This window comes from Podarcis filfolensis, assembly GCF_964270895.1.
Source record: "Podarcis filfolensis genome assembly, chromosome: 4".
Classification (NCBI taxonomy): domain Eukaryota; kingdom Metazoa; phylum Chordata; class Lepidosauria; order Squamata; family Lacertidae; genus Podarcis; species Podarcis filfolensis.
The window spans coordinates 68,045,117-68,072,788 of NC_139607.1; the positions used below are offsets into that span (position 1 = coordinate 68,045,117).

The 27,672-nt window shown below is 41.6% G+C and overlaps 1 protein-coding gene across 2 annotated transcripts in view; it reads left to right on the forward strand.

The window, feature by feature from the left end:
* The window catches only part of MYH15 (myosin heavy chain 15), a 95,231-nt gene that overhangs the window by 21,235 nt on the left and 46,324 nt on the right, over positions 1-27,672 (forward strand). For both annotated transcript variants that reach the window (XM_083611367.1, XM_083611368.1), the window contains exons 7-23: positions 1,008-1,035; positions 3,406-3,499; positions 4,728-4,748; positions 5,776-5,868; positions 7,955-8,018; positions 8,129-8,227; positions 10,784-10,887; positions 14,626-14,764; positions 15,519-15,637; positions 16,706-16,855; positions 18,092-18,262; positions 19,339-19,518; positions 20,523-20,655; positions 24,651-24,724; positions 25,674-25,761; positions 25,908-26,025; positions 27,242-27,365. In XM_083611367.1, the coding sequence (XP_083467493.1) occupies positions 1,008-1,035; positions 3,406-3,499; positions 4,728-4,748; positions 5,776-5,868; positions 7,955-8,018; positions 8,129-8,227; positions 10,784-10,887; positions 14,626-14,764; positions 15,519-15,637; positions 16,706-16,855; positions 18,092-18,262; positions 19,339-19,518; positions 20,523-20,655; positions 24,651-24,724; positions 25,674-25,761; positions 25,908-26,025; positions 27,242-27,365 (1,799 nt within the window). The remainder of the gene's footprint in view (positions 1-1,007; positions 1,036-3,405; positions 3,500-4,727; positions 4,749-5,775; positions 5,869-7,954; positions 8,019-8,128; positions 8,228-10,783; positions 10,888-14,625; positions 14,765-15,518; positions 15,638-16,705; positions 16,856-18,091; positions 18,263-19,338; positions 19,519-20,522; positions 20,656-24,650; positions 24,725-25,673; positions 25,762-25,907; positions 26,026-27,241; positions 27,366-27,672) is intronic.

Below are 27,672 nucleotides of genomic sequence, written 5' to 3' on the forward strand. Positions count from 1 at the left end.
AGGGGAGGCAAGTACTTCAAATTCCATCGACGGTCATTTGCAAATAAAGCACATGCTTGCCCAATATAACATAAATTCCTCTAGGTTCTCTCCTCTCTCAAATCACTTGCAAACAAAAAAGATTGCTAAGCCGACATGTTACACAGCTGGTACTTTGAGACAATCTCTATGCCAAAGAAGGGGAACCTGTGGCCCTTTAGAAATTGGACTGCAACTTCTATCAACCCCAGCCAGCGCAGCCAGTTGTCAAGAAATATGGGATTTGTAGTCTAGCAACAGCTGGAGGGCCACAAGTTCTCCATCCTTGCCCTGACCAATTGGATTGCCAATGCTGATTTCCTTTTAATTCTCAAAACAGGCCCTTTCATTAGAAAGCAAACAGAAGCCCCATGTTCTCGAAATTGTTGCGGGGCAACCAAACCTTTTGGTTTAAATGCAAAACTTGAAACTTCACTACGTTTCTTCCATGTAACACGAATAGAACAGGTTGAAGGGAAGCATCTAACACAACAGGTTTAGAAACCCTCTAATCTGAATGTCTTTAGCTGAATGTGTTTTCCATGTTACAGAGCCTTTGATATGCTAATTAACCCCAACCTGTCAAAAACCCATCCCTCCTTTGTTTCTCTTTGCTCTCTTCATTCCTACTTCCTTTGAAGAGCCCAATGAATTTCAACAGCAAACCTTGCTCTTGGAATTTCTACCAAGAAACTGATCTGGTTAAATTGTCTTTCTCTGCTTGTGATGGAGTCATGCAATGGCTTTTGCAGCTACCTCCACAGCAGGGATATGGCACTAAATAATGGAGAGAACCCAAAATGAATTGGTTTTGCAGGCCAATGCATTTTGCCAAAGCACTCAAAATATACTAAACAAGATATTTCCCATGTTGAGGGAAGTTTGCCTGAATGGGTTTCTTCTTGTTTATTTCTGTTTGTATAAGAAATTATTCCCTGTTGACTACGTAGCAAGTGCAATTACAGGTTCCTTTTTTCCCTTCTGCACAGATCGAGAGAACCAGTCAATGCTGATCACGTAAGTGGATCTTTTTCTAGGGAGGTTATTTATGCAATGCCAAAAAAGGAAAAATCCATCTTCGAAAAGAAGGGCAAAAGAGGACACAGATTCGCTTAACATTTCTATATGCTAATTATAGTATGGATACAAATCGAGAAATAATTGCTATAATATAAATAAAAATTCAATATATCCCACCACAGTGGGAAAGATTGTGACCAATTGATCTATGTGCCTATTCAGTAACTATTTATAGTTACCGTATTTTTCGCCCCATAGGACGCACCGGCCCATAGGACGCACCAAGTTTTTTGGGGGGGAAATAAAGAAAAAAAATTATTTCCCCCCCAGGTGCTTGTGGGGCCGGCAGCGGAGAGATGCACTGTGCCTCCCAGCTGTCCCCGGAGCTTGCGGGGCAGGCAGCGGGGAGAAGCGCTGTTCTCCCCACTGCCCGCCTGCAGACCAGGTCCGGGGACAGCAGGAAGACGCGCTGCGCCTCCCAGCTGTCCCCAGAGCTTGCGGGGCAGGCAGCGGGGAGAAGCGCTCTTCTCCCTGCCGCCCGCCTGCAGACCAGGTCCGGGGACAGCGGGAAGACGCGCTGCGCCTCCCCGCTGTCCCCGGAGCTTGCGGGGCTGGCGGCGGGGAGAAGCACGCGTCTACCCGCCGTCAACCTCCAAACCACATCGGGAGACAGCGGGATGGCGGTGTTCCGCCTCCCCGCTGTCCCCCGACCTTGTGGGGCTGGCGCTGTGGCTCTCCTGAAGCCTGGAGAGCGAGAGGGGTCGGTGCACACCAACCCCTCTCGCTCTCCAGGCTTCAGCGAAAGCCTGCATTCGCCCCATAGGACGCACACACATTTCCCCTTCATTTTTGGAGGGGAAAAAGTGCGTCCTATAGGGCGAAAAATACGGTACTTCAAGGCCCAGTTCTCCCTTCTTCTCTTCAAATCTGATCAGACGGTCCTTCACACAGAGGACTCCTTCAGAAGAGGACTGTTCTATATAAAATAGGACACATAGCCACCCCAATCTTTTCAGATGCCTCACATCAGCAAATGCAAACATCAGCAAAAGCAATTGGTTTCTAGTATGCTTACGAGAGCACACAAAACTGAAGACATTTTATTTCAAAGCACATATTCGCCTTTGCTAACTTGTTTGCAAGGTTTTTCAGCATGGGCATTAAGAGAAGTAAATTTCACCCTTGGGTTCTGGGTATAAAGTTAGTTATTAGGCCAAGAGTAAGTACTTAAAGAGGGAATGCCTGGTAGGGGTGAGTGTGAGCAGAAAGACAGTGTGGGCCTGGGTGGCAAGGATTAACCAGGGCTCCCTGGCTACTGTGCTTAAATATTGCTGTTCCTGATTGGATTTACCTGAGGTGCCTTGAGTCTGTTTCTAAGAAACACAGCTCTGTTGCGTCACAACTCAGGTCTTGATACTCCGGTTTTAGTCAGTGTATATTTTGTTGGTACCTTTGTTCCAGAAGAAGAGCTGTGTTTTATTAGACCAAAGACGTACTAAGTCTGGGCCCAGTTTCCCACAGTGGCCAACCAGGTGGCTTTGAGAAGACTTACAAGGAGAGTCAGTAGCCCACTGTTGCCTCCGCCATATTCTATTCAGTGGTGTTTCACATGGCCATCAATAAGACTAAGGCTTGTATCTAATGTAATGCTGAATAATTGTTCCCTTAGCACACGGATTTGCCCTCGAATAATTCTATTTCCCCTCTCTCTGCCCCCCTTGCCCTCCTCAAATCTGCTCCAGAAGGCTAGGAGAAAGCCCCATAACAGATTTAGGAGGTGAATGAGAGGGGGAGAAAGTTCCAAATGTAAATTATTGCACTGATGGAATGAGTTAGTGGGATACTGCCCTGATAGCGCTATCCTTTCCATACTCCTATCCTCTTGTGTGCCCAGATGCCACAGTTCTCAGCATCCCAACTTAGAGAACAAAATCAGACATAATGCAGTGTATTTGGGTCAAATAAGGCCACAACTGGCCTCCTTTTATACTCAAGGAGCAGACCCAAGTGAAGCCTGCAGCTAGTTGGGTTCGCTCCGTAGCTGAGCACCCACTCCTTAGCCTGCTCACCATTGGCCAATTTGGCTGCAGGCATGGATTCAAACTTCCTGGCAGGTGAGGAGGCCTATCTGGCCTCCCGCCTGCTGGGAATCATCCATCACGACAAGCCTGTGTTGAATCAGCGCCAGTGGACTTACCTGTAAACATGGATCAAAAGTGAATTCCTTAAAGGTGAGGTTTGAGGTTGCTGGACATGATTCATTCAAATGTAGCACATTTTAGAGTTTGGGGGGAAAATGCAAATGTATAATGCTGATTGAAGTGAAAAGCTTGAGATTAATAATGTCATCTTCCTTCTGTTTCATAGTGGAGAATCTGGTGCCGGCAAGACTGTGAACACAAAACGTGTCATTCAGTATTTTGCCACAGTAGCAGCAATCGGTGAACCTGGAAAAAAGAATGTAAATATTCAAATGACTGTTTTCTTCTTCTGCGCAAATAATATTTATTACCCAACAGGTGGAAGACATTCTGTTTCCAAGGCCCTGTAAGCACCAGTTAGCATGATTGTTAATTGCATGGGGATATGTGAGAAGAAGCTGTAATATTTCAAAGTGATTCGGGGGAAGCAGAGCTCTTGGGAGTTTGCCCAATGAGTCTGGCTGTTGTTTATCATCATATCATCATTTATTTATTTATTTTGGGTTCTGAATGTGAAGAAAGGGGCAGAATGGAGAGTAGGGGTATTGAAACTGGTTCAGTGTTTCAGAAGACAAAGGTCCACTTGAGCTGCTTTTAATTCTGTTTAATTATTACAGTTTGCGTAGTATCTTTATCTGTGAGTTGTAAGGCTCAGTCTTCTATTTCAATGCTGTTGATGGATTAGGCTTCAGTGGGTAGGTACATTTACGTCCATTTTGTTCCAGAAGGTTCCTAAGAATTTTATATTAGAGATCTCTAGTCCTTCTTCCAGGATGACAGATCCCAGGGAAGAGTGAATGATTATAAATCCAGTTCAAGCCTGCAGTGTAAATGTACCCTGGGGACCTGGAGATGGAACAGTGCTGTAACTGGTAATGCTCCATTAACAGCTATAGCCATTCCTGGTTCTGCTGTACTAGCACAAGCATTCTCCACCTCTGATCTGTCACCTCTTTTTCCTGTGCTTTGCAACAGAGTCATCTGGACACACGGTGAAGCATCAGGAGTAGCATAGTGTGGATAGGGACAGAGCCCTGCAAATCTAGTATGTTGGGTCAGTGGCTGGACTTCAGACTCTGGGTGGTTGGATCTAAAACATGGCAGGGACTGATGGTTTAATACCGACAGCAATAATGAACAACTTGATAGGTGTAGGAACAAAGCATGTGCAAAAAAAAAAAAAAAAAAAAAAAAGGGTTCTGAATGTGAAGGAAGGGGAAGAATGGGGAGTATGGATATAGAAACTGGTTTTGCAGCCATACAGAAGATCCACATATGATCCTAGGACTGGATGCCTCTTGGTTCAGGACAAGCAGCTTAGAAGTGTTGGGAAATTTACTCTAGAAGTCTCTGTAGAAAAGCAGTTGCAGAATAAAAAAGGTTTCTGAAATCACAAATAGAGCGGGATTGATAAGCAATGTTAAATGATATTTTCTAATCACTTAGACTAACTGTTTGTTTAATTGTCTTTTCATTTTTCTTTGAAAGCAACCAGCAACCAAGACTGGGGTAAGTAGATGACTTTCCTGTAATTGAATTTGTATTTCACAGATTTTGCTGACGTGCCGTGAATGTTGTTCACAGGTGTATGTAAAACTTCATTTGCACTTGCCCTGCTTCTAAACCTAGAAGAACTCAGCTGAAATTAATTTTTGTTACAAAGCCAACTCAAAATCATAGAAACTGGCTCTGAGCAATCTAACTGTATGATTCTAAACATTTTTAGCTTTCTAGACCAATCCTATTGCATCTTTTTATACTTAGTGTTTCTTTCATTTTGTGAAGCTGGGGTCAGCCTAAGCGAGAAGTGCTTACGTTCTGCTGATTTCAACTGGAGAATATTAGCACAGGTTTCATTCAGTGACATGATTGTTGTTGTTTTCCCTTTTTACACAAACTTGCCCCTTCTTTCCCTTTCCTTCAGCTTCGCTGCATGTCTTCAGCATAAAGTATGCTGGCAAGAGACTTTATTTTTTCCAGTAGGCATTAGACTACACATCAAATCTGTTGGTTTTTAATATTTTGTATTTCGTTTTAAGGGAAAGTACTATAGGTAAAATAAAAGGAGAATTCCCTGGATGCCTGAGATTCAGGTTTGGGCATGTACTCTCTGGTGAGAGAGCCTCAGCAGAGATTTAAAACCACAAAATATACAGCAAAGTAAAGCGTGGAAAGATAGCCTGTAAGACTTTTTAAATATCCCCTTCTAAATTGCTTCCAAAGTTCCCCACTTCCCTTAGCATACAAAGAGACCACACATTTGGCATCTTTGTAAATCACTTTTAGGTTTCTTTCTTTCTTTCTTTCTTTCTTTCTTTCTTTCTTTCTTTCTTTCTTTCTTTCTTTAACAGTCAAGCAGTGCATAAATTTTATGAAATAGATATTTGGGAGTTTCCACAAGTGCATTTTTTTTTAAATGGCAGAGATGCATTCTGCCAAAATCGTGGAGTTTCCACCAAATCTTAAAGCCCTTTTGTTGGCAAATTATGAGTGCAGGGTTGTGCCCTAAATGTACTTCCATATTTTGCATTGTAAGGGGACTTTGGAAGATCAAATCATCCAAGCCAACCCAGCCTTGGAAGCCTTCGGGAATGCCAAAACTCTGAGAAATGACAACTCCTCACGCTTTGTAAGTATGCCTTATTGCTGTGGTGCTTTACCAGTCTGCCTTCATTAGTAATACCTTATTTATAAAAAAATGTTCAGCATTCAACATAGACAGCTGTACGGCTGATACTTAGGGCCTTTTCACACCTACCATTTATGGTGAAAGTGTTGTTGTTTGATCTGACATTTGTAAGAGTGAATTTGTAGCTAGTTATCGACACTTTTGCTCACACTTCGCTATTATTAGAGAGCAGTGTAGGGATTTCCTGTCAACGTGATTGGCAGGTTGTGCCTGAGCTGAGAAAAGTTCAGTAACTGTAGTCACACCCCTAATGAACTCTCGTGTTCTGCCAGCCAGTAAATGTCAGAGTTATGAGCATGAGCATGGGGATAGCTCTTTCGTGGCTATTTAATTAACTAATTCCAGAATACCGACCCTGTGGAAGTATAGGAGTTTAGAAGAGGAACTACATGCCTGCCTGAGGCGATAACAAGCCTAGTTCCTCTGATGAAATTTGGTCTGCTGCTGTCATGGCCAGTATCTTGCCTCAGTTATCTTCATCTCTTTCTGCCACATTTCTTCTCCAAACTGAGCTTGCATACCAACAGCTTGCACCCGTCAGAAGTGGCATGAAACAGGCATCTTCCCAACCCCACCCACCCACCCTCCTCACAGAAACTGGGATGCTGCTTGCACACATGCCACACAACTGAAAATATTGAGAATCCATTCTGGATCTTCACAAAAGTTGGGGGAGTGGTGGTTTGCGTTCCAAGAAATATGGGGTTGTGAGGCCATTATTCTGGGATACTAGCTGAATGATACCAATGTTGTCTAGCAATATGCCCCCAAATCTAAATCCCCAATTAGCTATTCCACTATAAAATGGTAAGCGTGGAAAGGCACTTATTGAAACATCTACAGATGTTGCTTCCAGTCCCACCTTTTGCCCTTCTGACTAAGCACTTCGCAGTAGTCTCTGCCGTGTAGTGGGTGGAACAGGACTGAAGCAGCAATCCCTGTCTTCACCAAACATTCACCCAGCCAACTACACAATCCATACAACTGAAGACATGGCTTTTGTGCAGAGTTCTTAAACTTGAGAGGCAGGAGTTATGCGGACAAGCTTTGAACACAGGTTGGATTTGTCTGGAGGCTGCTGCCATGATCTTGCTTCTCCCTCTCACAACAGGTGTTTATTGAACACATTGTACATATTTTGAATGTCAGCCAGCGGACTTGAGTTCTGTTTGGACAATCACTTGATATTTATAAAGCACCCGTTACATCCTCCATACAGATATTTTTGGAGCACTTCACAGCAAAATAACGGAGCTTGCTAATTGGAACAAGGAAGGGATGGACATAGCAGCATGCATAAACCACAGGAAATGTCAGAAAGCAGAAAGGTGCATATATCCATGCAAGAAGGTTGTCAAGGGGATAATTTGACCAATTAATCAAGTACAGCAATGACGTATCAATGAACTGAGTGCTGCATCCTCCTGTCCAGCAGATGGAAGGTGGTTACATCTTCTGAATGGATGAGTGGGATGCAGATAACAACTGCAGCACAGCACACCGCTGTGCTCTTGTGTAACACTGTGTTAAGTAAAGCACACAAGTCATGCGGAACAATGCCCAAAGGATGCAAAGCAAGCTGGTCACAAGTCAACAGAAGGGTTATAATTTGTTGTTATAATTATGGTATGCGGAATGCAAAGCTACTGAAACCATAGTCTGTCTCTACAGTTTCCCGGTTCCTGTACTTAACAAAGACAGAGGAGATATGAGAATCTTTAGACACCTGGAGGTTGCACAATCTGTTTCAAGCAGATTACATGGGTCCCCCCCCCCCATTTAATCTCACTTCATACGAGGTGATAAACCTTGCCTACCTGAAAGGAATGTTTAAAATTATTTGAATGTATCCACTCATTATTTAGGCCCCCCCACCTTAAACCATGACAACCAATATCTAAAGCATCTCCAAATAGATGCCCGCCCTTGCTTTTTTGTTCATATTTCTAATTGGTTCTATATTCCTTTTCTATCTGTTGGCTGTTGCGGTTATGTGTATTGATATATTCTCTTTTGTACAAATTAGGGTAAATTTATCAGAATCCATTTTGGAACTACAGGCAAGCTATCTTCAGCGGATATTGAAATTTGTAAGCAACATGCTATTTTCTATACTTACTTGAGCTATATTACTTGAGCTATATATTCAGATTCCATGTTTCAACCTATTTCTCAATGTAATTCTTCATTACCTAACCAGATCTGCTAGAGAAATCCCGAGTTATTTTCCAACAACCAGGTGAAAGAGACTACCATATCTTCTACCAGATCTTGTCTGGGAAAAAAGCAGAGCTACAAGGTAAGAGAAAGGAAAGACGTGGTGTGTCCAAATTAAGAAATGCAACTATGATCAGCACTGCTGCATTAAAGAATGAAAAAGTAAAGACAGGTGACTTGCAGAACCCAATTAGGTTCAGTGGTCGGTTGTTGTTTTTACAGTTTTTGTAACTGCTTGTTGGTGCAATTCTATGCACACTTTTATGGGAGTGAGCCCCACTGCTTTTCATTTTTTCATTTGGGGTATGTTCACATTGACAGCTCAATACACGGCAAGGTCGTTCCCCTCCCCTGCTGTGTTTGAAGCCTCAATTTACATGGTTTTGTTCACCTAAGAGAGAATTCTTCACCCAATACTCAGGAGCTTTTTGGTTTTCCTGTCTCGGCAACATCACCCCCTACACCCCACCACTGAAGCTGTCACCTGTGCAATGGCTGTCTCAAATGTTCAAACCATTCTGCAGTATAAAGCAAATGTGGCTTACTTTTTCTAATTGGATTGAAACTGGTTTGAGAAGCTACAGGGCTGATCTGGATTGGCACTAATGTTGTGTTAATGCATACTAACAGTGGGAGCACACTGGGTGTGGAACTATTATTTGTTTGTTTGTTATTTATTATACCCCATCCATCTGACTTGGTGGCCCCAGCCACTCTGAGCGGCTTCCAACAGATATAAAAACATAATAAGACAGGGTTTGTGTGAACATACCCTTAAAATGCCTTTGGGCTATGTGATGTCCTAGAATGTTATTGGTGCTGGTGCTAAACAAAGAAATTGGCAACACTTCCCAGGGTATCTGGCTTCCACCCATTGGGTGGATCTCCTTGCTTGATTCCCTTCCATATATTTTCACTTGTTCTTTTTAAAAAAAACGGAAACCATTTTAATTCAATCTGTGTTTCATTAATTGCTATACTTGGGATCAATTTAATGTGTACATGGGTTCAAACGATAATGTTATATATAGTTTCATTTCATTTTAGAATTGTACACTGCCTTGTAAGGGCATTGTGTCCTCTCAGGCAGTTTAGAATTCCTTTCAATAAACAAATGCTGGAGACCATGGGAGGTTACAGTGCTCAGATGCCCATGTTCTGCTTGTTTTCTGGGTGGCCACTGTGAGAACAGGATGCTAGAACTAGGTGGGCAATTGGCCTGATCCAGCCATCTTCTTTTTTATGTTCTTATATATTATCCTCTAATATATTATTCTTTTTGAATCTGTAGATAGGGTTTTGCCTAAGACACGTCTTTGCCTCGTGACATTTATACATGCTGATTGTGAGTTGATGCAGATTGCTAGAAATCCCCAGCTAGGCAGTGCTTCTTCTAATATAGCGAAGCATCCCTTTATCCATGCGCTAAATTGCTGCTTGGCAAAAGCAGTAATAATCTCATTTGAGTTCTTGTTATCCCGGCAGAGTGGTCCATCTGCTAAACCCTTAACCCAGTTAGCCTTTGCTGTGGTCTAATTAAGGAAGATTAAAGGAACTGTTTCAAAGTAATTTTGTGCTAACAGGATTTGAACGCAAATATTGTACTGTGAAAATGTACCTTCCATGGTGAATTTACTCCTCTGCTACACACATTCGCAGAGATGGTTGCATGCATCAGTCACCACCCAAATTTTTATTTAACTATTACAATCAGTTGCTCATAAGTAGTCCTACTGAGAGAGAGAAATTACTGTCGGTAATAATGTCTATAGTACACACACATCCTGTTGTCTTAACAAATCTCCTGAGTCTTCCTTTTGTCTTGCTATTTGGCTAATATTCTTGACTGTCATTTGAATTTCCAGTGCTTTTCTACAGGGGATCAATGCACTGGAATCAGCTGAGGCTCTTTAGTTGACTTAGAGTTTGTTGGGCCCTGTGCAATTTCTCTTGCCTTTTATGTGTTGCAGAAGAGGGAGGATCTGAAAGCATGGCACCGTATGATACCAAGTTGACCAAGGTGTGAGACTTGGGGGCTTTTGGCCAAGTGGAATTAGCTGTATGAGCACAAGAGCGACTAGGTGGCACTGTGCAGCAAGGTCCATTAATTTCAACAGGTCTACTCTGAGTAAAACAGAGTTGAATACCACCCTTGATTATTTGAGCACAGAAATAAAGATCATTTGCAGTTCCACCTCAAGATGAAATCCAGGCACTGCAAGATGTCAGAAGTGGATTACTTATTTAACCTAGCAACATCTGAAGAGCAACAAGTTCCCTAGCCCATATCAAAGTGGTTTGTGGTGGATGAAACTTTTATGTACTTTTGTGAACAAATAGCAGGTTGGCTCAGAAGAAATAATTGTCAGACTTCAAGTGGTGGTGTCCAACTTCTTTCTCCTGGTCTTTCCTGTGGAAGTCATGCATATGGCACTTATAAGTGATCCAATTTAGGAGCTAAACTCTACACATTTCTGCAGGTCTAACTTCTTCCAACGATATTCCACTGTCATTGTGATGCCACCATAAACCTTGTCTTATGACATTGCATTTATGGGTACATGTTGGCTCATGAGGTATACTCAGTAACAGACCAGATCTCAAGAAGAGAAGCTATTTTAATTTTTCTTATTTGCAGATATGCTCCTGGTGTCAACAAATCCCTACGACTTCCACTTCTGCTCACAAGGTGTAGTTACTGTGGACAATCTGGATGATGGGGAAGAGCTGCTGGCAACTGATGTAAGATATGATTCATTTTGATTAAAGACTGCAAAATCTTGCAAGCCATAATCTGTTGCAGACGTTGCTGTGGTTAGATATTTCTTTTGTTCTCACTGAAACTGTGGCAGCAGATTTGAAGCACTGCACACCCAGCCCATGGGAAATGTGCTGTAGCATAGAGTAGCTGAGCACAACTGTGCTACCAAGTCAGGGCATCTGGTGCATTTCAGTATTTAGGATGCTCTTAGCATAGGGTCCCCTTTAGCCAAACCTCTCTTCTTGCTTTAAGTCTTTCAGAGTAGGAAGAGTGGGGAAATGCAGACATAGCCTTAGGGCTATGGTTTCCATTACACTTTGTAGCTTTCCATTAGGTCTTGAGTACATAGGAAAATAAGTCTTATCTCTATATGTACAGATATTATAAAAAGCAACACTAAATCTGTGTATCAGCATTAATAATTCTTTAAAACTTGGCAGAGACAGTAGGTGGTTTCCAAAATTTTTGTTCCACAAGGGATTTCCATTGAACATTTGATACAACGCGATGGTCATATCATAGAATCATAGACAGCAGCACTAAGAAAAACACACCAGGTATAAGAAGTCCATTTTGATGTAGGGCAGTGGTGGGTAATCTCCATGCTCTGCAGCCTCCTCAAGTGTCTGGGCTGTGATAATGCCTCTTGCTTGCCTGCATAGAGGAAGGAGAGACACGTGGCTGGAATGTAGCCTATTGTACAAAGGTAAGAATCAAATCTGTTGTCTCTGATCCCACTCACTTTGCTATCTCTTGTCTTGCCCACAACTGGCATGGAGGCCCCAGAAGGTTGTGCGTGGGCTGAAGGTTCCCCCTCTTGATGTAGATATATATGTAGAGATCAACTATTTTGCTCATTGCAATCGCTGTAGTCAACCTCAAGTAACCTTTTGAGAGTTCCCATCAAATGTGAATGATGCCTCTCTGAGGTACTCTTGGTGACTGCTCCCGAGCTGTAAAATTTCATTCCTCTGGGATTCACAAGATATTGACATCATTATGTGCACATATCCCATAATGGATTTTTAATGCTATCCTATAATGTGTTTTTAATGCTATTCTCTACGCTTTTGATGTTCTCAAGTACTTTGTAATGCATTCACATTGCACATAATGCATATTTTTGGTATGGAGAACATAGCAATCCAGAATATTCCCAATAAGTTTCCTCTGATATTGGTATTAAACCATCCATCCTTTTATAGTGTATTTAGGGATTGGAAAGGGGAGGTATCTTACTGGCTAAGGTACTTCTGTATTAACACCCCTCATCTGAACAATGGGAACAACAATTTGAGAGAAAGATAAGCCAATGCAAAAGTCACTTGCTTAGTATCTATCAGATAAATTATGTTGTTTCCAACAGACCAAGTGAGCAGCAAGCAACCAGAGGACTCAGGCGTTTTGAGAATGTAGTTTTGGATACGGTAAATGATCAGAGGGTCCTGGTTTCTGCATATGTTAAAGGGAATACATTAGAATAGCCCACATGTGGTATTATACCTCAGTGAAACTGACACACATGCAGGGCACAATGTTTCCAGACCATTGGCAGGATTGTGGACAGGGCTGAGAGCGGCAACAGATAGTGAGATTTTGGGTACTCAATGAGAGTAATATAATAACTAAGCAGATTTTTTTTGGAGGGGGGGAGAGAGAACGTAGTATTTAAGGGCTTGATTAGATTCATTTTAGCTGCTGAAAGATTTGTGATAATGGAACTGTGGAAAGAGCAATAGGACTTTCACGGTACATCTCGGTTACAGTAAATCTTGGGAAATTACCATTGCAGAAAAGTTTATATATCAAATCCATTTCATCAAGGAGCAAACAAAACAAAGCCTTTTTTTTTTACAGAAAGGAGTAGCTTTTTTAATGCTAATAAGATTGACAGTACATGACAATATATAGTGATTTAGGAAAAAACAATCAATGATTTAAATTTGTGGGGAATTCTCATTGGTGGAATACAGAAGAAGACGCATTGTTATATTTGTCAATCAGGGTGACTTAAAGCATTACAAACAATATTCTTTATCCCCCCATATTTTAATTGATTTTCCAATAATATATATTAAATGGACACAATTAAATCCACACAGTGAGAAAGGGTCCACCCTCCTCTTGCCAGAAGTAAGTGTTCTTGTTCATATTATATTGTATGCTCTTCAATCATATTCACTTACTGTCTATTTTTGTCAATCCTTCAAGCAGGGATCTTCTATATCATATGATCACCATCATCTCCATCAATCAAAGGAGACAACTCATACACAAACATAGTTCTAACAAGGAGGAAGCAGCCAGAAAGTCCAGTTCTGTGCTGATGGCAGCCAACATAGTGTTCTCCATTCCACACGTGTAAAAAAATGGCCACTAATTGGCACAGAAAGTATCTGGCTTCTTTTCTCCCCTCTATACTGCTACATCATGGGTTATTTTCTCCTGAAGGAGCTATTCATACATTGCTAAACCATAAATCTAGCCCTATAGACCTTGTAAATTTCACTAAGTTTGGACTATAAAGATTCTCACTACTAACGTTCTGAACAGACCTGTTGTATTAATATATTTATTCGTCTCCTCAAAAAGAGAAAGCAGAGACAAGTGAAACAACAATGTTTATGATGCCTTAAGTCTCCCTGATTGATGAATATGATAGCAGTGATTGTCTTCTTCTGTATTAGTCCCATAGCAAAAAAGAATATTGTTCCAGGTCTGGGGCAACAGAGTTTGGGGGTGCAAGGGCACCCATAAATGCTAGAGTTAGTGAATGCTAGAAATTAATAAATGGTAGAATTTAGATAATGTTTGGAGTATTGAAGGAAAGGTGCCAGGCCAGGGCCTCACTTAAGATAGAAGTTATTAAGGATGGCAAAAGGTGCTGGAAGTGAGTCATTAACCCATCAATAAAAACCATCAACAGGGCAAGAGATTTTCTGACAAGGACCTAGTGGGAAGCTCCCATGGTTATCATGGGTGGAGAAGGGTGTATGATTTCAGCTTCCATGGCATAGGAAAACAGAGAAGTGGGGGCTGTACCCACAGAAAAAAATAGCTGTTTTACATGAGACTTGGGGGGTTTTTTCCTAGCAAGGGTCTTTGGGAAGGAGAAGGGTGGAGCCAGAACTCCAGGCAGAAGCCATGTAGGGCAGAACCATCTTGGCAGGCTGGGACAGAGACTCCAATGCTGCGCTGCTGTGGGAAGCAAGTCCCTCTTGTGATGTGATGCTCTGAACTCTCTCCAAAGTAGACCCAGGTGTAAATATGGGTACAATAAACCACATTTCTTCAAGACTGTGCCTTGATTTCCCAATGGAAATGCAACCCTGGCTGAGCTCCTGGAACCCCTGGAACCTCAAGTAGCCGCTCGGCTAAGATTGGGTTGGTGTGTAGCACTATTATGTTCAGCTGTCATGCCATTGCATTTGTTGGGCTATTTTTTTGGTTGATGGTTTTATTTGCTTACCTTAAAAATAAAAAATCTCTCTCTGTCTTCAGTAGATTATTAGTGGTAGGAACTATTCTCTGTTTTTGAGGAATAGGGCAGATTCAAAATAAATAGCAGAGGCTTCTTGTTCCTCTAGTTTATTTTTTGAAAGATCAATACCAGAACAAGCACAAACATCAGCCGTGCCGTGAAAGAGCTCTAGAAAATAAAGCTGCATGTTGTTTCACAGGCAAGTGACAAAACGTCCTGTTCTTTTTACTTTCCACAGCAAGCCATGGATATTTTGGGCTTCGTGGCGGAAGAAAAGTATGGTGCCTACAAGCTCACTGGTGCCATTATGCACTTTGGAAACATGAAATTTAAACAGAGACCCAGGGAGGAGCAGGCAGAAGCTGATGGCACTGAAAGTAAGCTCTTCCGTATCTGCCCATTCACAATGTTTCATGCCCTGTGTTGAGCTGCAAGGCAAGGTCTGTTTTAAATTGACTCAGGGATGTTCACAAGTTACATTCAACGAGTGCACAATCTGTGTACACAAATAGTTGAGCTGTGCACATGTACAGTTATTCACAAGTAATGTTCAGCAAGTGTACAGACTGTTCACGCAATAGTTAAGCTATACATCAAGGGTACAATCTTTCACACAAACACTTGTACATTTGTAGGGCCAGCTTATACCTGTGTTCATTGAAACATGTGAATAAGCCTTGTTATTGCAGTATGATCTGTATTCATATCATACATAATCTTCAAGTTTTAGTCCTCTCACTTCTGCGATTGTCATTTCCATGCGATTGGAACATACATATCATGACACTTCTGTGTTTTCCATGATGCTGATATTACTCTCCTGGGGGAAAATAAATGTCAAAACACAGCAAGAGCAACAGCTAGACTTTCAGACTCAGGTACTTGGGGTTAGAGAGACACAATGAATTCAGGAAGGATCTATGATGTAGAGGTCTGCAGTCTTTTAAATATATTAAATTCTAGTACAGGGTAGGTGTTAGCTAGGATTTATATAGCCAATTTGATTTTCATGCTCCATTGTTGCTGTTTAAAAAATGCTAGTGTCTATCCCAGTAAATGAGTGATCTGTAAATCTAAACCAGTCCTATCCTGTGTCAATGAACTTGCTGAAATATTGTAACTCTCTATCAGGTGCTGACAAAGCTGCTTACCTGATGGGAGTTAATTCCTCTGATATGCTTAAGGGTTTGGTGCATCCTAGAGTGAAAGTTGGAAATGAGTATGTCACCAAAGGCCAAAGTGTGGAACAGGTAAGGAGGTGTTTAAACTACATGAGCCAGCATGATACCAAACCCATATGCTGGGATGGAGAACCATCATTCTTTTGAGGGCTGCAGTTCCCTTGGGAGCAATCTGTCTGGGACTGCACGCTACTGGGGGGCTGAAGCCAGCAGTGGAGCTAAAAGTGGGTGGGGGACTCTTTTGAGCTTCGATTTATTATTTGTCTGACCCTTTCCAACAAATACATTGAGCTCAGATTGGCTCACAATAATAACAAAGTGTTAAAAGTTAGCAAACAACACTTCCAGCATATGAAAAAACAAAACAGCATATAAGTGAAGCAAAACCAAACCAACTCAAAAAACAATTAATGCAAGAACTATTTGGATACAAGCCATTGTCTTTCTTCAGTACACATTTCCTTACCACATTTCCTCAGAAATAAGTGCTACTGATTTCGATATGGGATAGTTGGGCTTAATGTAGAAAATTTTAAAACCTCCCACGACAATATCATGAAACAGGAAAGTACATAGCTGGATTTTCATAAAACAAAACTGTAAATCCAGCTTCAAAGATTCCAAAGCTATATTGAAATCCATCTTGCATGCAGCTGTGTGAGCATATTTATGCCGAGTTGAAACTGCAAAACCTATGGCTTTGGGCAATTATTAAAGCACACATTACCACACCGAAGTCCTTGCCATTGGACAAAGCAGTAAACTATGCAAGTGCAAAAGGAAGTAGATAAATTGTCGTTGAGCCAATAAATATGTTGCTTGGTGATGAAAAAATACAATTCCTCCTGTAGATTTCATATGTAGCTATATTTTATAATATAAGTCAGGGGCTAAGGGTGAGAAATGATTTGCTTTATCAAGGTTGCATAGTTGGATCTAGTATCCCAGGTCCAACACCCTCTATATTGAGCTACACTGATCTATGTTTTAGGTCAATAATTGTATGCTAGGTTTAAACCCAGAATGTCAATAGATCTGAACCTGGCATGTAGGATGCTCAAAGGGAGTACCTTCCGCAGACTTTTGATTACAAGGATTATTATGGTATTGTGTGATTGTTCTACCTCTCTTCTACAGGTTTCCTATTCTGTTGGGGCCTTATCCAAAGCAGTGTATGATAGGATGTTCAAGTGGCTCGTTACTCGCATCAATAAGACCTTGGACACCAAGTTGCCAAGACAGTTCTTCATCGGGGTGTTGGACATTGCTGGCTTTGAAATCTTTGATGTGAGTAATTGCCTCCCAAAATTTTCATGATAGCAATAAATTGATTTAAAGTAATTATGTTTAGGGAAGCTTTTAATGTTTGATGGATTACTGTATTTTAATATTTTGTTGGAAGCTGCCCAAAGTGGCTGGGGAAGCCCAGCCAGATGGGCGGGGTATAAATAATAAATTATTATTATAAATTATTATTATGTCTCTTAGCTAGAAGATAATGTTTGTTGAAAGAATCAGTTATCAATGTTGTATTAGCAGGAATGTCACCTCAGATGTTGCTTGACTCCCATCATTTCTGACCACTGGCCATGTTGGGTGGGGCTGATGGGGGTTAGAGTCCAACATCTGGAGGGTCACAGATTACACACCCATGTTGTACAGCTTGCTGAGTTTATCAGGAGCAATGAGAACTAGTCGATAATGTATAGGTATAGTTTATTTATCATTGATAAGAGCATGAGGAACATTACTCCTAAACCCATCTTGGAAAGCAAGGAACTGCAACTAGTATTACAATTTTGATCTTTTGGTGATGGTAAGAAATAAGCAGTAGTCAAGTTCTCATACGAAAGTTGCAAACTTATACTTGCAACAGGCTTACCAGTGTTCAGCTGACCTAATTTATTTGATCCACCCAAGGGCAGTAGGAATGCACATATAAATACACACACAAAGGCAGAGAAGATGCACATAAATGTTTAACCATAAAAATTAGAAGGGTCAGTGAACTGTGGATAGTATTTATATAACTTAGCACCATCTACTCCAAGGAAAATGCCATAGTTTGCACAAATTTACTTCTCATGTTCTTAGCAAACAGCCCCAACATTTGCAGGACTTCAATTCTTCTGTTGCTGGAAAGTGGAAAATATTTGCCTTTTGACAGATACCTTTCATAATGAGTCTACTTCAGCCTCAATCCAGGAAATGTTGGTTAGGCTTTGACTTCAGTTCTGCTCAAAGTTTCATCTAACAGCAGTTCCAATGGGACTTAGGCACAAGGGGAACTTCTCTGAATCAGGGCTTCAAAAAAATATGCCTGGCATATTATGTCTGGCACACTTTGGGAATTGAGTGGCACTCTTCTATCCATTTCTGAAAATTAAGCAGTTGTGTTCTGCACATTAGCACTGAAGTTAGTCTTAAAGGAATTCAGATCATATACTAACAGACTTTACATATATTTGCCTTCATTCCTGTTCCTCTGTAAATTTAATTTTATGTCTTTCCTCCCCCTCATAGTTTAACAGCTTTGAGCAGCTTTGCATCAATTATACAAATGAAAAACTGCAACAGTTTTTCAATCACCACATGTTTGTCTTGGAGCAAGAAGAGTACAAAAAGGAAGGCATCGATTGGGTGTTCATTGACTTTGGATTGGATTTGCAAGCCTGCATTGATCTCATTGAAAAGGTATGGAAAACATCATTGGGGTTTCTGTTTGATAGCAGGAATGGCTTACCATAAAGACAATGAGATTGGGGTGGATTTAGGAGAGCGTGACTGGTTTGGTCACACTGGGAGTGGAGACTTGGGGATGCCACAGGCGGCGCCACAACTATGATGTAGAACAGAAGGCAAGATGCGAGGGGGGAGAATTTTGGCATTGCACAGGGCTCCACTGAAATTTGAGACCCCAAGGTCTACCAGTGATGTGATGTAGTGACTAGCGTGTCTGACTAGGCCCTGAACTAGGTTATGTCTTTGTGCAGCTGTAAAATTTACTGCTTGACTCATGGGCCAGTCATAGCCTCTGAGCATAATCTACCTGACAAGCTAGTTTTGACCGTAAAATTGAGGAAGATAACCATGTATGCCAGCTTGAGTTCTCTGAAGGAAAGAAGGAATACAAACATACTTTTGAAGATTGATTTCTTCTACTAGCACCATGACAAGCCTAAACAACAGCAATATACCTGGTACCTTTTGATTCTTGATGTTTCTGCTGGAGATACAGATATATCTATATTTATTCATTTTTCCATAGTTGCCCATGCTCAGAGATGTAGCAGTCACATTCAAAACAAATAAATCTTCTTGACCAGTTTTTTCCATTAGTTAGGAGAGACCATTAAACAACTTTTGCCCCACCAATAATGCAAGAACTGCAGAAAAAGACTGGGATGGGTGTCAGTAACTTGGCAAGCCACGAGACACAGCTGGTGGTATGTGTTCATTATGCTGTGTAGTAAGTTATATAGACCTCAGCTATTATAACGCTGGGTTGTTTTCTGACTGATTTATTGAGAAAAGTAAGTCAATCCAAGCCTTTTTTTGAAAACCAAAGCATCAATATTGTGTCAGCAATCTGTATAAAATATAATATTTTCACACTGTGTCGTCAAGTCTGATAGCAGTCTGAAAGAGTAATATGTTAACAGCTATTGGGAGCGGGGAGATTCTGCAGATGCAGTATTCATTCATGCTAACCTAAATGACATCCTTGGAAAACAAAACCCTAACATTTATCTCCCTATTGCCGTTCATAGCCCTTGGGGATCTTGTCTATCCTAGAAGAAGAATGCATGTTCCCGAAGGCTACAGATATGACCTTCAAAGCCAAGCTGTACGACAATCATTTGGGCAAGTCACCCAATCTGCAGAAACCCAGGCCTGACAAAAAACGGAAATATGAAGCTCATTTTGAACTCCTGCACTATGCTGGAGCGGTAAGTTTTTGGCATTTGCAGATGGGGACAATGGCATTAACCTCAAAGCATGAAGCCCTGTTGGGATGAATGGAGCCATGGGCCAAAGTGGTTGCAATGGCACGAGAGGAATGCCACACTTTGAGTTTTGAAAAGTTAACTTGAGGGTGAAGTCAGTTGAGCTTCTGAGTGTGCTGGAAGCAGTTTGAAATTATCTGCTCTTGAAACATATGCCTTAGAATTCAACCACAGAGTCCCTGTCTTCATCTCTAGGCATTATTATTATTATTGTCTCTACAAAGAAAGACTGAAACTCAGTGGTAGAGCACATGCTCTGTGTGCAAAAGGTTTAATTCATGTTGTCCCCAGGTGGGGCTAGGAAAGACCCCAATCTGCAATCCTAGAATCAGGAGTGATGGGAGTTGCAATCCAAGAACATCTGTCACCATCTTAGCTAGCCATGGTGTGGACAAATGGATTAGTAGTCTGACTCAGTAGAAGGCAGTTTCCCATGTTCCTAAGGGATAGGAGGAACTGAAAGACTGGGGGGATGCATAGAAGAAAGATGTGGTGATTATTTAGGAAAATGGAGATCTGATATTAAGATGAATATATTACTGGGAAGACTCCTGAAGTGACCCATAAAATCCCCCTTAATTACCTCCCTTCTTTCAGATGTCCTTTGGAAACTATATTGTGCAGACAGACCTTTGCAATATGAATGTTCTCTTTTCAAACCAACCAGTATTTACTGTTTTTTTTAATTATGTTTTTATGTATGCTTTTTGTTGATTTTATTCTTAAATGTTGCATTTCCCTTCCATTTTTTTAAATGAAAGTGCAGTTTATAAATACATAAATAGATAAACCAGAATTTTAAATGGTTGTAAGGTAAAAGCAAAAGGCATTAGACTTGATTATTTAATCTATTTTATTGTTTTGCTTCCGTTTTGTCTATCATCTCTCTCTCTCTCTCTCTCTCTCTCTCTCTCACACACACACACACACACACACACACACACTAGGTGCCCTATAACATTATGGGTTGGCTTGAGAAAAACAAAGACCCACTCAATGAAACTGTAGTGAGCACTTTTCAAAAATCTTCCAACAAACTTCTGGCAAGCCTATTTGAAAATTATGTCAGTGCTGACAGCGGTAAGTCGAATGACCATTTCCCTTTAATTCCTAGATCAAAGCTTAGCAGAAATGTTGAGTAAATATACCATCTCATGAGATCTGAAGGTCTTACTGCCTTAAATGTACTTTTTTCCATAACATCTCTGTGGGATGACTATTTCTACTGATTCAAACAGTTGGTGCATCACTCAGCTTTCTTACTGGCTCAGATGTTGGTACATCACTCAGCTGCAGCCATAGGCACTATGAGTTACATTTTGACGGTGCACCCATAAAATGCTTTATAGGTACATCTTTAAATGCTAGACAGTTAGGAATGTCTTTAACACTCCTGATGAATACACCGTTGGTGGGAATGATACTGTGTGATGAGTGAAATAACCTCTGCAAAGAACAGATTGGAGTACTGTGGGAGGTCAGAACCATGAATCATGAAAATACTGGAAGTAGCAAATGTATATTACAGACATGCCCCCACTTATGTGAGATTGACACATGTGTGACCGCATATATGCATGGCGCTGGGAAATAAATAAATAGATATATTCAATCCAGGAAATGGCGGGAGAGTTGGAGAGTCCTTGTGGTTCATGAGGACACCCTCCCCAGAGCCCAAAGAGGTCTTCAGAGAGGGTGGAGGAAGCCCCAAAGAGACTGCAGGCACAGTGGGGCTTTGTTGAGTCTCCCCGCCTAGCAGATGATGCGTGCGGTAGCCACCTCTTTTTCGCATCCTCCAGCCTCTAGGCATCCCCAGAGCTTCAACTCTAGTTGAAGAGAGTTGTGCTGAGAGGCAGAGAGAGCTGGAGGGCAGAAAAAATGGGCTTTTTTTGAAAGCTCCCTACTTACATTACAGGGCGTGCGGGCCCTGGAACATAACGTAAATGGGGAGACACCTGTACTACGCACAAATAGTATGCATTTTCCAATACATTGGAATTATATATCCTAGTTGGGGCCATGTCATTTTTCAGTCATGGCCTACTTGGGCATGAATGCTCCTGTGCTCATCAACATGGGCACAAGGATGTACCAATTAACCTCTTCCGCTAGTCCTGAAATGTGAAAAGCATGACCATTTGTAACAACAGACTCTTTCTGCCCACAGCTGTGCACATGAAGGCTTCTAGGCTTCTGCACCATTGGGAGTCCATGTTTTGAGGAAACCTTCATACGTAGTGCTGCACGTGTGAAGGCTCCACTGCCACAGGTGGTTGTGCTCTTTGCGCAAAGGCTAGAGGATGAGGCTGCTTGAAATGTCACCACTCCCACAAAGATGAACATAAGAGCCTGAATGCCTTCACACGGCTTCTGTAGGGGTTTGAGTGGGCACATAGTGAACTGGTTGTGTGAATCAGCAACCATGAGCGCAAGTTACTGCCTTGAGCACAAGTAATGTGTGAGCTCATTGCACCTCAGCCCAGCAGTTGATGCTTATAATGGATGCTATGGAAGAATGGTTATATGGATTGGAAAGAAGGGGCAGTATCCAGCTAAACCCTCCAGAACATCTTTAAGGGGCACATGGGCAGAAGAGAGGGAGAGGAAGCATTGTTGTGTAACAAGGTGGTTGCACTAGGGGAATTGTTTACTTGGCTGTCACCCAAAGTTTAAAAAGGAATAGTATGAATTGTTTCTTTGTAGATATAGGCTATGTTGTGTCACTTATTGGAATATAAAGCATTTTTAAAAATTGCGGCACCCCACCTATCTTTTATAGTATAAAGTAAAGTAAATGCAGCTTCAGGAAATAAAAAATATTGTGCACCTGATAATTAAAGAAAATGGTGGTTCTCGATATCAAATCTCTTAGTTTTGAAGGTTCTGCCCCACTGAGCAGAAATAATTCTTAAATAACCGCATTTGCAACTGTCCTCTTTGGGCACCACAGCAATTTGCAGGTTTCCATAAAATGATGTTAAATAAGTAGGAGTGTGACTCATTACAGAGATTTAGCTGTTATATCCTACAGCCACAATCAATTTACAGAATATTTATTAAGAACCTCATGTGAGTAGATGTAGTTGTCATGAATCATAAGAGGGAGTCTGGAAGACGCAGCCAGAATGCAGGCTCCATAACGCAAATTGGAGAAGGAGCTGAGCCAAAATAACACAACCTGCCACTTGCACATCATTGCAGGTAACTAGGAATCGTCATCTTGCCTGTGGGGATTTTTTGCTTTTTTTAATCTGCCACGGAATGTTATTCCTGGGACTTGTTATGTGGTTTTCACACTATGTCTGCCAAAGGGCATGGCCGTCTTAGTAGCAACATGAAACACATGGCACAACTCTGGTCTTTTTTACACGGATGCTTACTATCAGGAGAAGCTTCCTAATGCCGAGAGCCGTTCTGTATCAGAACCAACACATCTGGAGCTGGTGAGGTCTCCTTCCCTGCTGGCTTCAGCAGAGGCTGGACGGCCATCTGCCAGGGATTCTCTAGTCGCATCCTGCATTGTTGGCCCTACATGGATCAGGGGACTGGACTAAATGACCCTCAAGATCTCATCCAGTTCTGAAATGTTATGCTGTAGAAAATAGCAGGTGCCCTCTCAGATTCTTTGCAGGTCTTCAGAACTGACTCCAGTTAGTCCCATGTGCAGTATACCTTCAAAGCGGTGTCATACCACTTTAAACAATCATGGTTTCCCCCCCCCCAAAGACTCCTGGGAACTGTAGTTTGTTAAGGGTGCTGAGAGTTGTTAGGAGACCCTTATTCCCTCACACAGAACTGCAGTTCCCCAAGTGGTGTGACTGTCAATCCCTCTTCCTCTGGAACTTGGGGAACTCTAGGAATTGTAGCTCTGTGAGGGTGCATATAAGGCGACATCACACTAACCCGACAAGAGTGTTTGGAGCATGATCAGGGTATGCTTAGAGGATGATCAGAGGATACTTTACACCACAACAAGATAATGTTCTTGATGTTATCTGTAACCCACACATGGTGTTAAGCACCAGAATATATGGCTGACCTATTAAAACTGCCTTTCCTTTCTAAAATGTTCCTTTGGACACTTTTCCTATGACATAATATTTACCTTATAACCAAAGCAAATGCCTCATGGAAAGTCCCCTCCATGAAGTTCCCCTTATTAATCAGTTTAGATGCCTATATTGTCCCTGGCCTACTAAGCTTGGGAGCCTTATGCAAGCATATTAGGGAAAGTCATACATTGCAGATAAAGCCAGAAAGTCTCTGGGTGGAATTCAACATTCCCTGCACGAGGCCTCATCTGATAGGGTTTGGTAAGTGAATCCCTTCCAATGTATGGATCCCATTCTTATGGAGAATACCCAGAAAGCTACCAAGTGGCACAGGAACTAGTATTACTGGACAGTTGTTAAAGCCTCAACACTATGGAAGGACTCATAGTTGCCTGCAGCCCCCATTGTTGCTTCTTGCTGCCATTGCCTCTTGTTCACCTGATGGCCCAATTCTCACGGCTGCCTGGGCTTATAGCTCAGTGGGAGAGCATCTGCTTTGCATTCTTAAGGGTTTCAGTTTCAATTGCTGGAATTTCCAGATAGGGCTGAGACTATCCTTGTCTGAACCCTTAGAGCAGAGCTTTCCAAACTTTTCATGTTGGTGACACACTTTTTAGATGTACATCATTTCGCAACACAGTAATTCAGTTTTACTAGCAAACCAGAGGTTAAACTAACACCTTTCCAGCCCTGAGAGGAGCGTTCGCGCGACACACCTACACACTAACATGTCGTGACACACTGTTTGGAAAGCTCTGCCTTAGAGAGCAACTGGTAGCAGTGCTGGATTTAGGATGGTGTAGGAGGTTCCTCCATACAAGGAAGAACACAAGGAACCAAGCCAAGGGGCCACAAGAAAGCTGCATTGCAGCTTGTAGCAGCTGAAAACATCACTGGACCCACATTGCTGCATATGGCTTTGCAGAAAGCCATTGATAAGCATGCAAACTGTATTAAACATTTCTGCTTCATGTCAGTGCTGTAATCAGTATTTAACTTAGTTGCTCTGTCTTTTTTTTTAAGCACAAGCTGATAAAGGTGGAGAGAAGAAACGCAAGAAAGGTGCTTCCTTCCAAACAGTGTCATCCATGCATAAAGTAATTTTTCATTTCTTTTTTAAATGTAACCTGTCTGTTGTCTTTGTCATTTTACACCAACGAGCTGGAATATTCCTAACAGAGAACCTAAAATATTAGAAACAGGACTCCTTACAAGACCTGAATTTCTAGCTTCCTAAGTCATTAGCTGTACATTTTATTGATTTCCTCTTCTGATTCAGCACTTGAAACCAGATGGGTAAACTATACTCAGCTGTCATAGCTCGTCAAGGATGGGGTTCAATACAACCACCAACACATCCAGGAGGACTTCAAAAAATTACAGGGTTTTATTCCATAAACTTTAAGGGAATAGAGTATGCTTTAGCTTACCGTATGTCACAATGAACTTGTTAACCTTTAAGGGACCATAACAGACAAACAGTGGCAACTCTTGCATTTGCAGCAACTGTCAAATATGCCTAGCCCTCTAGAAGTTGTATCCAAAACTTAGCAGGTGGTTGGCATGGTTGGATTTGACAACATCAATTGCTTATTTTGGGATCGGGATCAGAAGCTACAGTTTGATACTGGCACAGTTTAATAAACCATAGTTTAAACTAACCACAATTTGGCCCTCTTGAGATGTAACTGCGAACTGTGCTTAATTTAAACCAAGACCTGGGTGCTTCCAGCCTCCTTCTCATGACTACATCAGATGGGAGGTGAGGAGAAGCAAGTGCACGAGCAAGTTCATTGACGTAGCTTAAACTATGGTTTAGTGTGACATCCAAACCAGGGCAGTGATTGTGAAGCAAGTGTACTAAGAAGTAACCAGGCACCGGGAAGTTGTGGGCAACAAAGGAGCTACAGTAGTCCCAGTGTATGTACCTGCCTACTGAATCACTTCTTTATCCCATGGAGATGGGTGACTTGTTCATCAGGTGCTTGTTGTTCTGAAATGTTCCATGATTTTGCTTGTTTTAATCTCTCTTTCCCCTCTCCAAAGGAAAATTTAAACAAACTGATGACTAATCTGAAGTCCACAGCTCCCCATTTTGTGCGCTGCATTATTCCCAATGAAACAAAAACTCCAGGTAAAGCAAATCCAGCATAATCTTATTGGATTTATTACATTTCAACGATGCACTTTTCTTAGGTCTCACAATACAAATCATTATCTCCGGTGACATGTGATAAAGCCACCCTGAAATAAAATCCTTACGTTGGGTTTTCTTTCCAGGTGCTATGGACCCTTTCCTTGTCCTTCACCAGCTTCGCTGTAACGGTGTCTTAGAAGGAATTCGTATTTGCCGCAAGGGATTTCCAAACAGGGTGATCTATGCCGACTTTAAACAAAGGTATCGTGAAGATCAGTGGCCTAGCCAAGTTCTTACTTCTTTTGATCCCCCAAAACCAATAAGCAACCTTCCTTTTTAATCCTCTTAATTCACTTTTGGATGGCTTCTTTTGTTTACTTGATTGTTCTTTCCGCAGCTGAGCTGAATCAAAAATTTTGCACATGCTGGAAATTTGGCAGATGTGTGGATTTTGGCCCAGAATTTTATTTATTCATAAAAGTATTTCAGGACCACCAGTTCATACTGGGTGTTATGGAAGTTCAGCTGCCTACCTACTTCAACTTCATTGGGCCAGGGCTCTCTTTTGGCCCAGCATCTGTTAGCATGCCTGCCTTAACCCTGTAGCTTGTGAAATGTATGCTTTTGAACATGTACTTAGCATATGTCTCTTTGCCTCCAGCCACTGCACGCCTGGGACTTGGGCAGGAGGGTAGAGAATCTAGACAGGATTGCGCCTGGTTGCCTCTATGTTGTAGTGGTTTTTTTATTTAAAAAAAAATCAGTGTTGTCTACCCTAGTTTTGAGGAAACAATTAAATGTCAATGTTTGTGCCATTCCTTTCGGGAAAAAGGAAGCTGTTCAGTGTTTACTGCTGCTGCTGCTGCTGCTGCTGCAACTACAGCTATATAAATCTTCATCTGGAGAAAGATAAGCTCATTATGTTTAGATTCTGGAAGGAGAAATGTTTTTAAGTATGTTTTGTTAATAGCAATGCTATACAGGGAATATTTATGACCCTTTGCTGCTTTAAATGCTTTCTATAACTTAGAGTTACAGGGCAAAGTTTGCTCAATTGGCTGTTGGGGTGAAGCCTTGGAAGTTCAAAGCTGTCTCCTTTCACCCTAATCTTCCTTATTTTACATTATTATCTAGCTAATGTGTTGGGGGCTGGGTTAATGAGGGGGAAAAACAAATGACTGCTCTGACTTCAATGGTTAATTGGGTGCATTAATTGAGGAAGGGCCATAGATCAGTGGCAGAGCATATATTTTGCATTCAGAAGGTCCCATGTTCAGTCCTTGGCATCTTCAGTTTAAAGAAGTAGGTAGCAACTGATGAAAATGGCTTCAGCTGAAACCCAGAGAAACCCCCATATAATGGTCAGAAAGGCAGAGAATCTGTCTGACATACCTCCTGTATTCCAGTGTAAAGAGAGGCAAAGCAACCTGGTCCAGAGTTTCATCTGCTTACACATTTTTTAATCTATTCTTGCCAGGTATCGCATTCTGAATCCTTCTGCAATTCCCGAGGACAAGTTTGTAGACAGCAGGAAAGCTGCTGAAAAATTGCTCGCCTCTTTAGATATTGATCATAACCAGTACAAGTTTGGACACACAAAGGTAAAGCAATGGTTTCAATCTTTCCTTGAGCTCAGTTAATCATCTGAGAGAATCTGATGCTATAACACTGTTGAAGGCCTGGATGGAGGGATGGATGGATGATCACTAGAAGATCAATATACACTATTCTGTCCCATCTATGAAAGAGTGGTGGTTGTGGGGAAGTAGGAAATGACATCTGGTTAAAGAGAGGCTATCATCCTATAGCCACTTACCCAAGGATAAAAAAAAACCTCATTGGAGCTTACTTCTGAGTAGCCTTGTATAGAATTGTGCATTGATTAATCACGAGTGTTAATCAATCCCA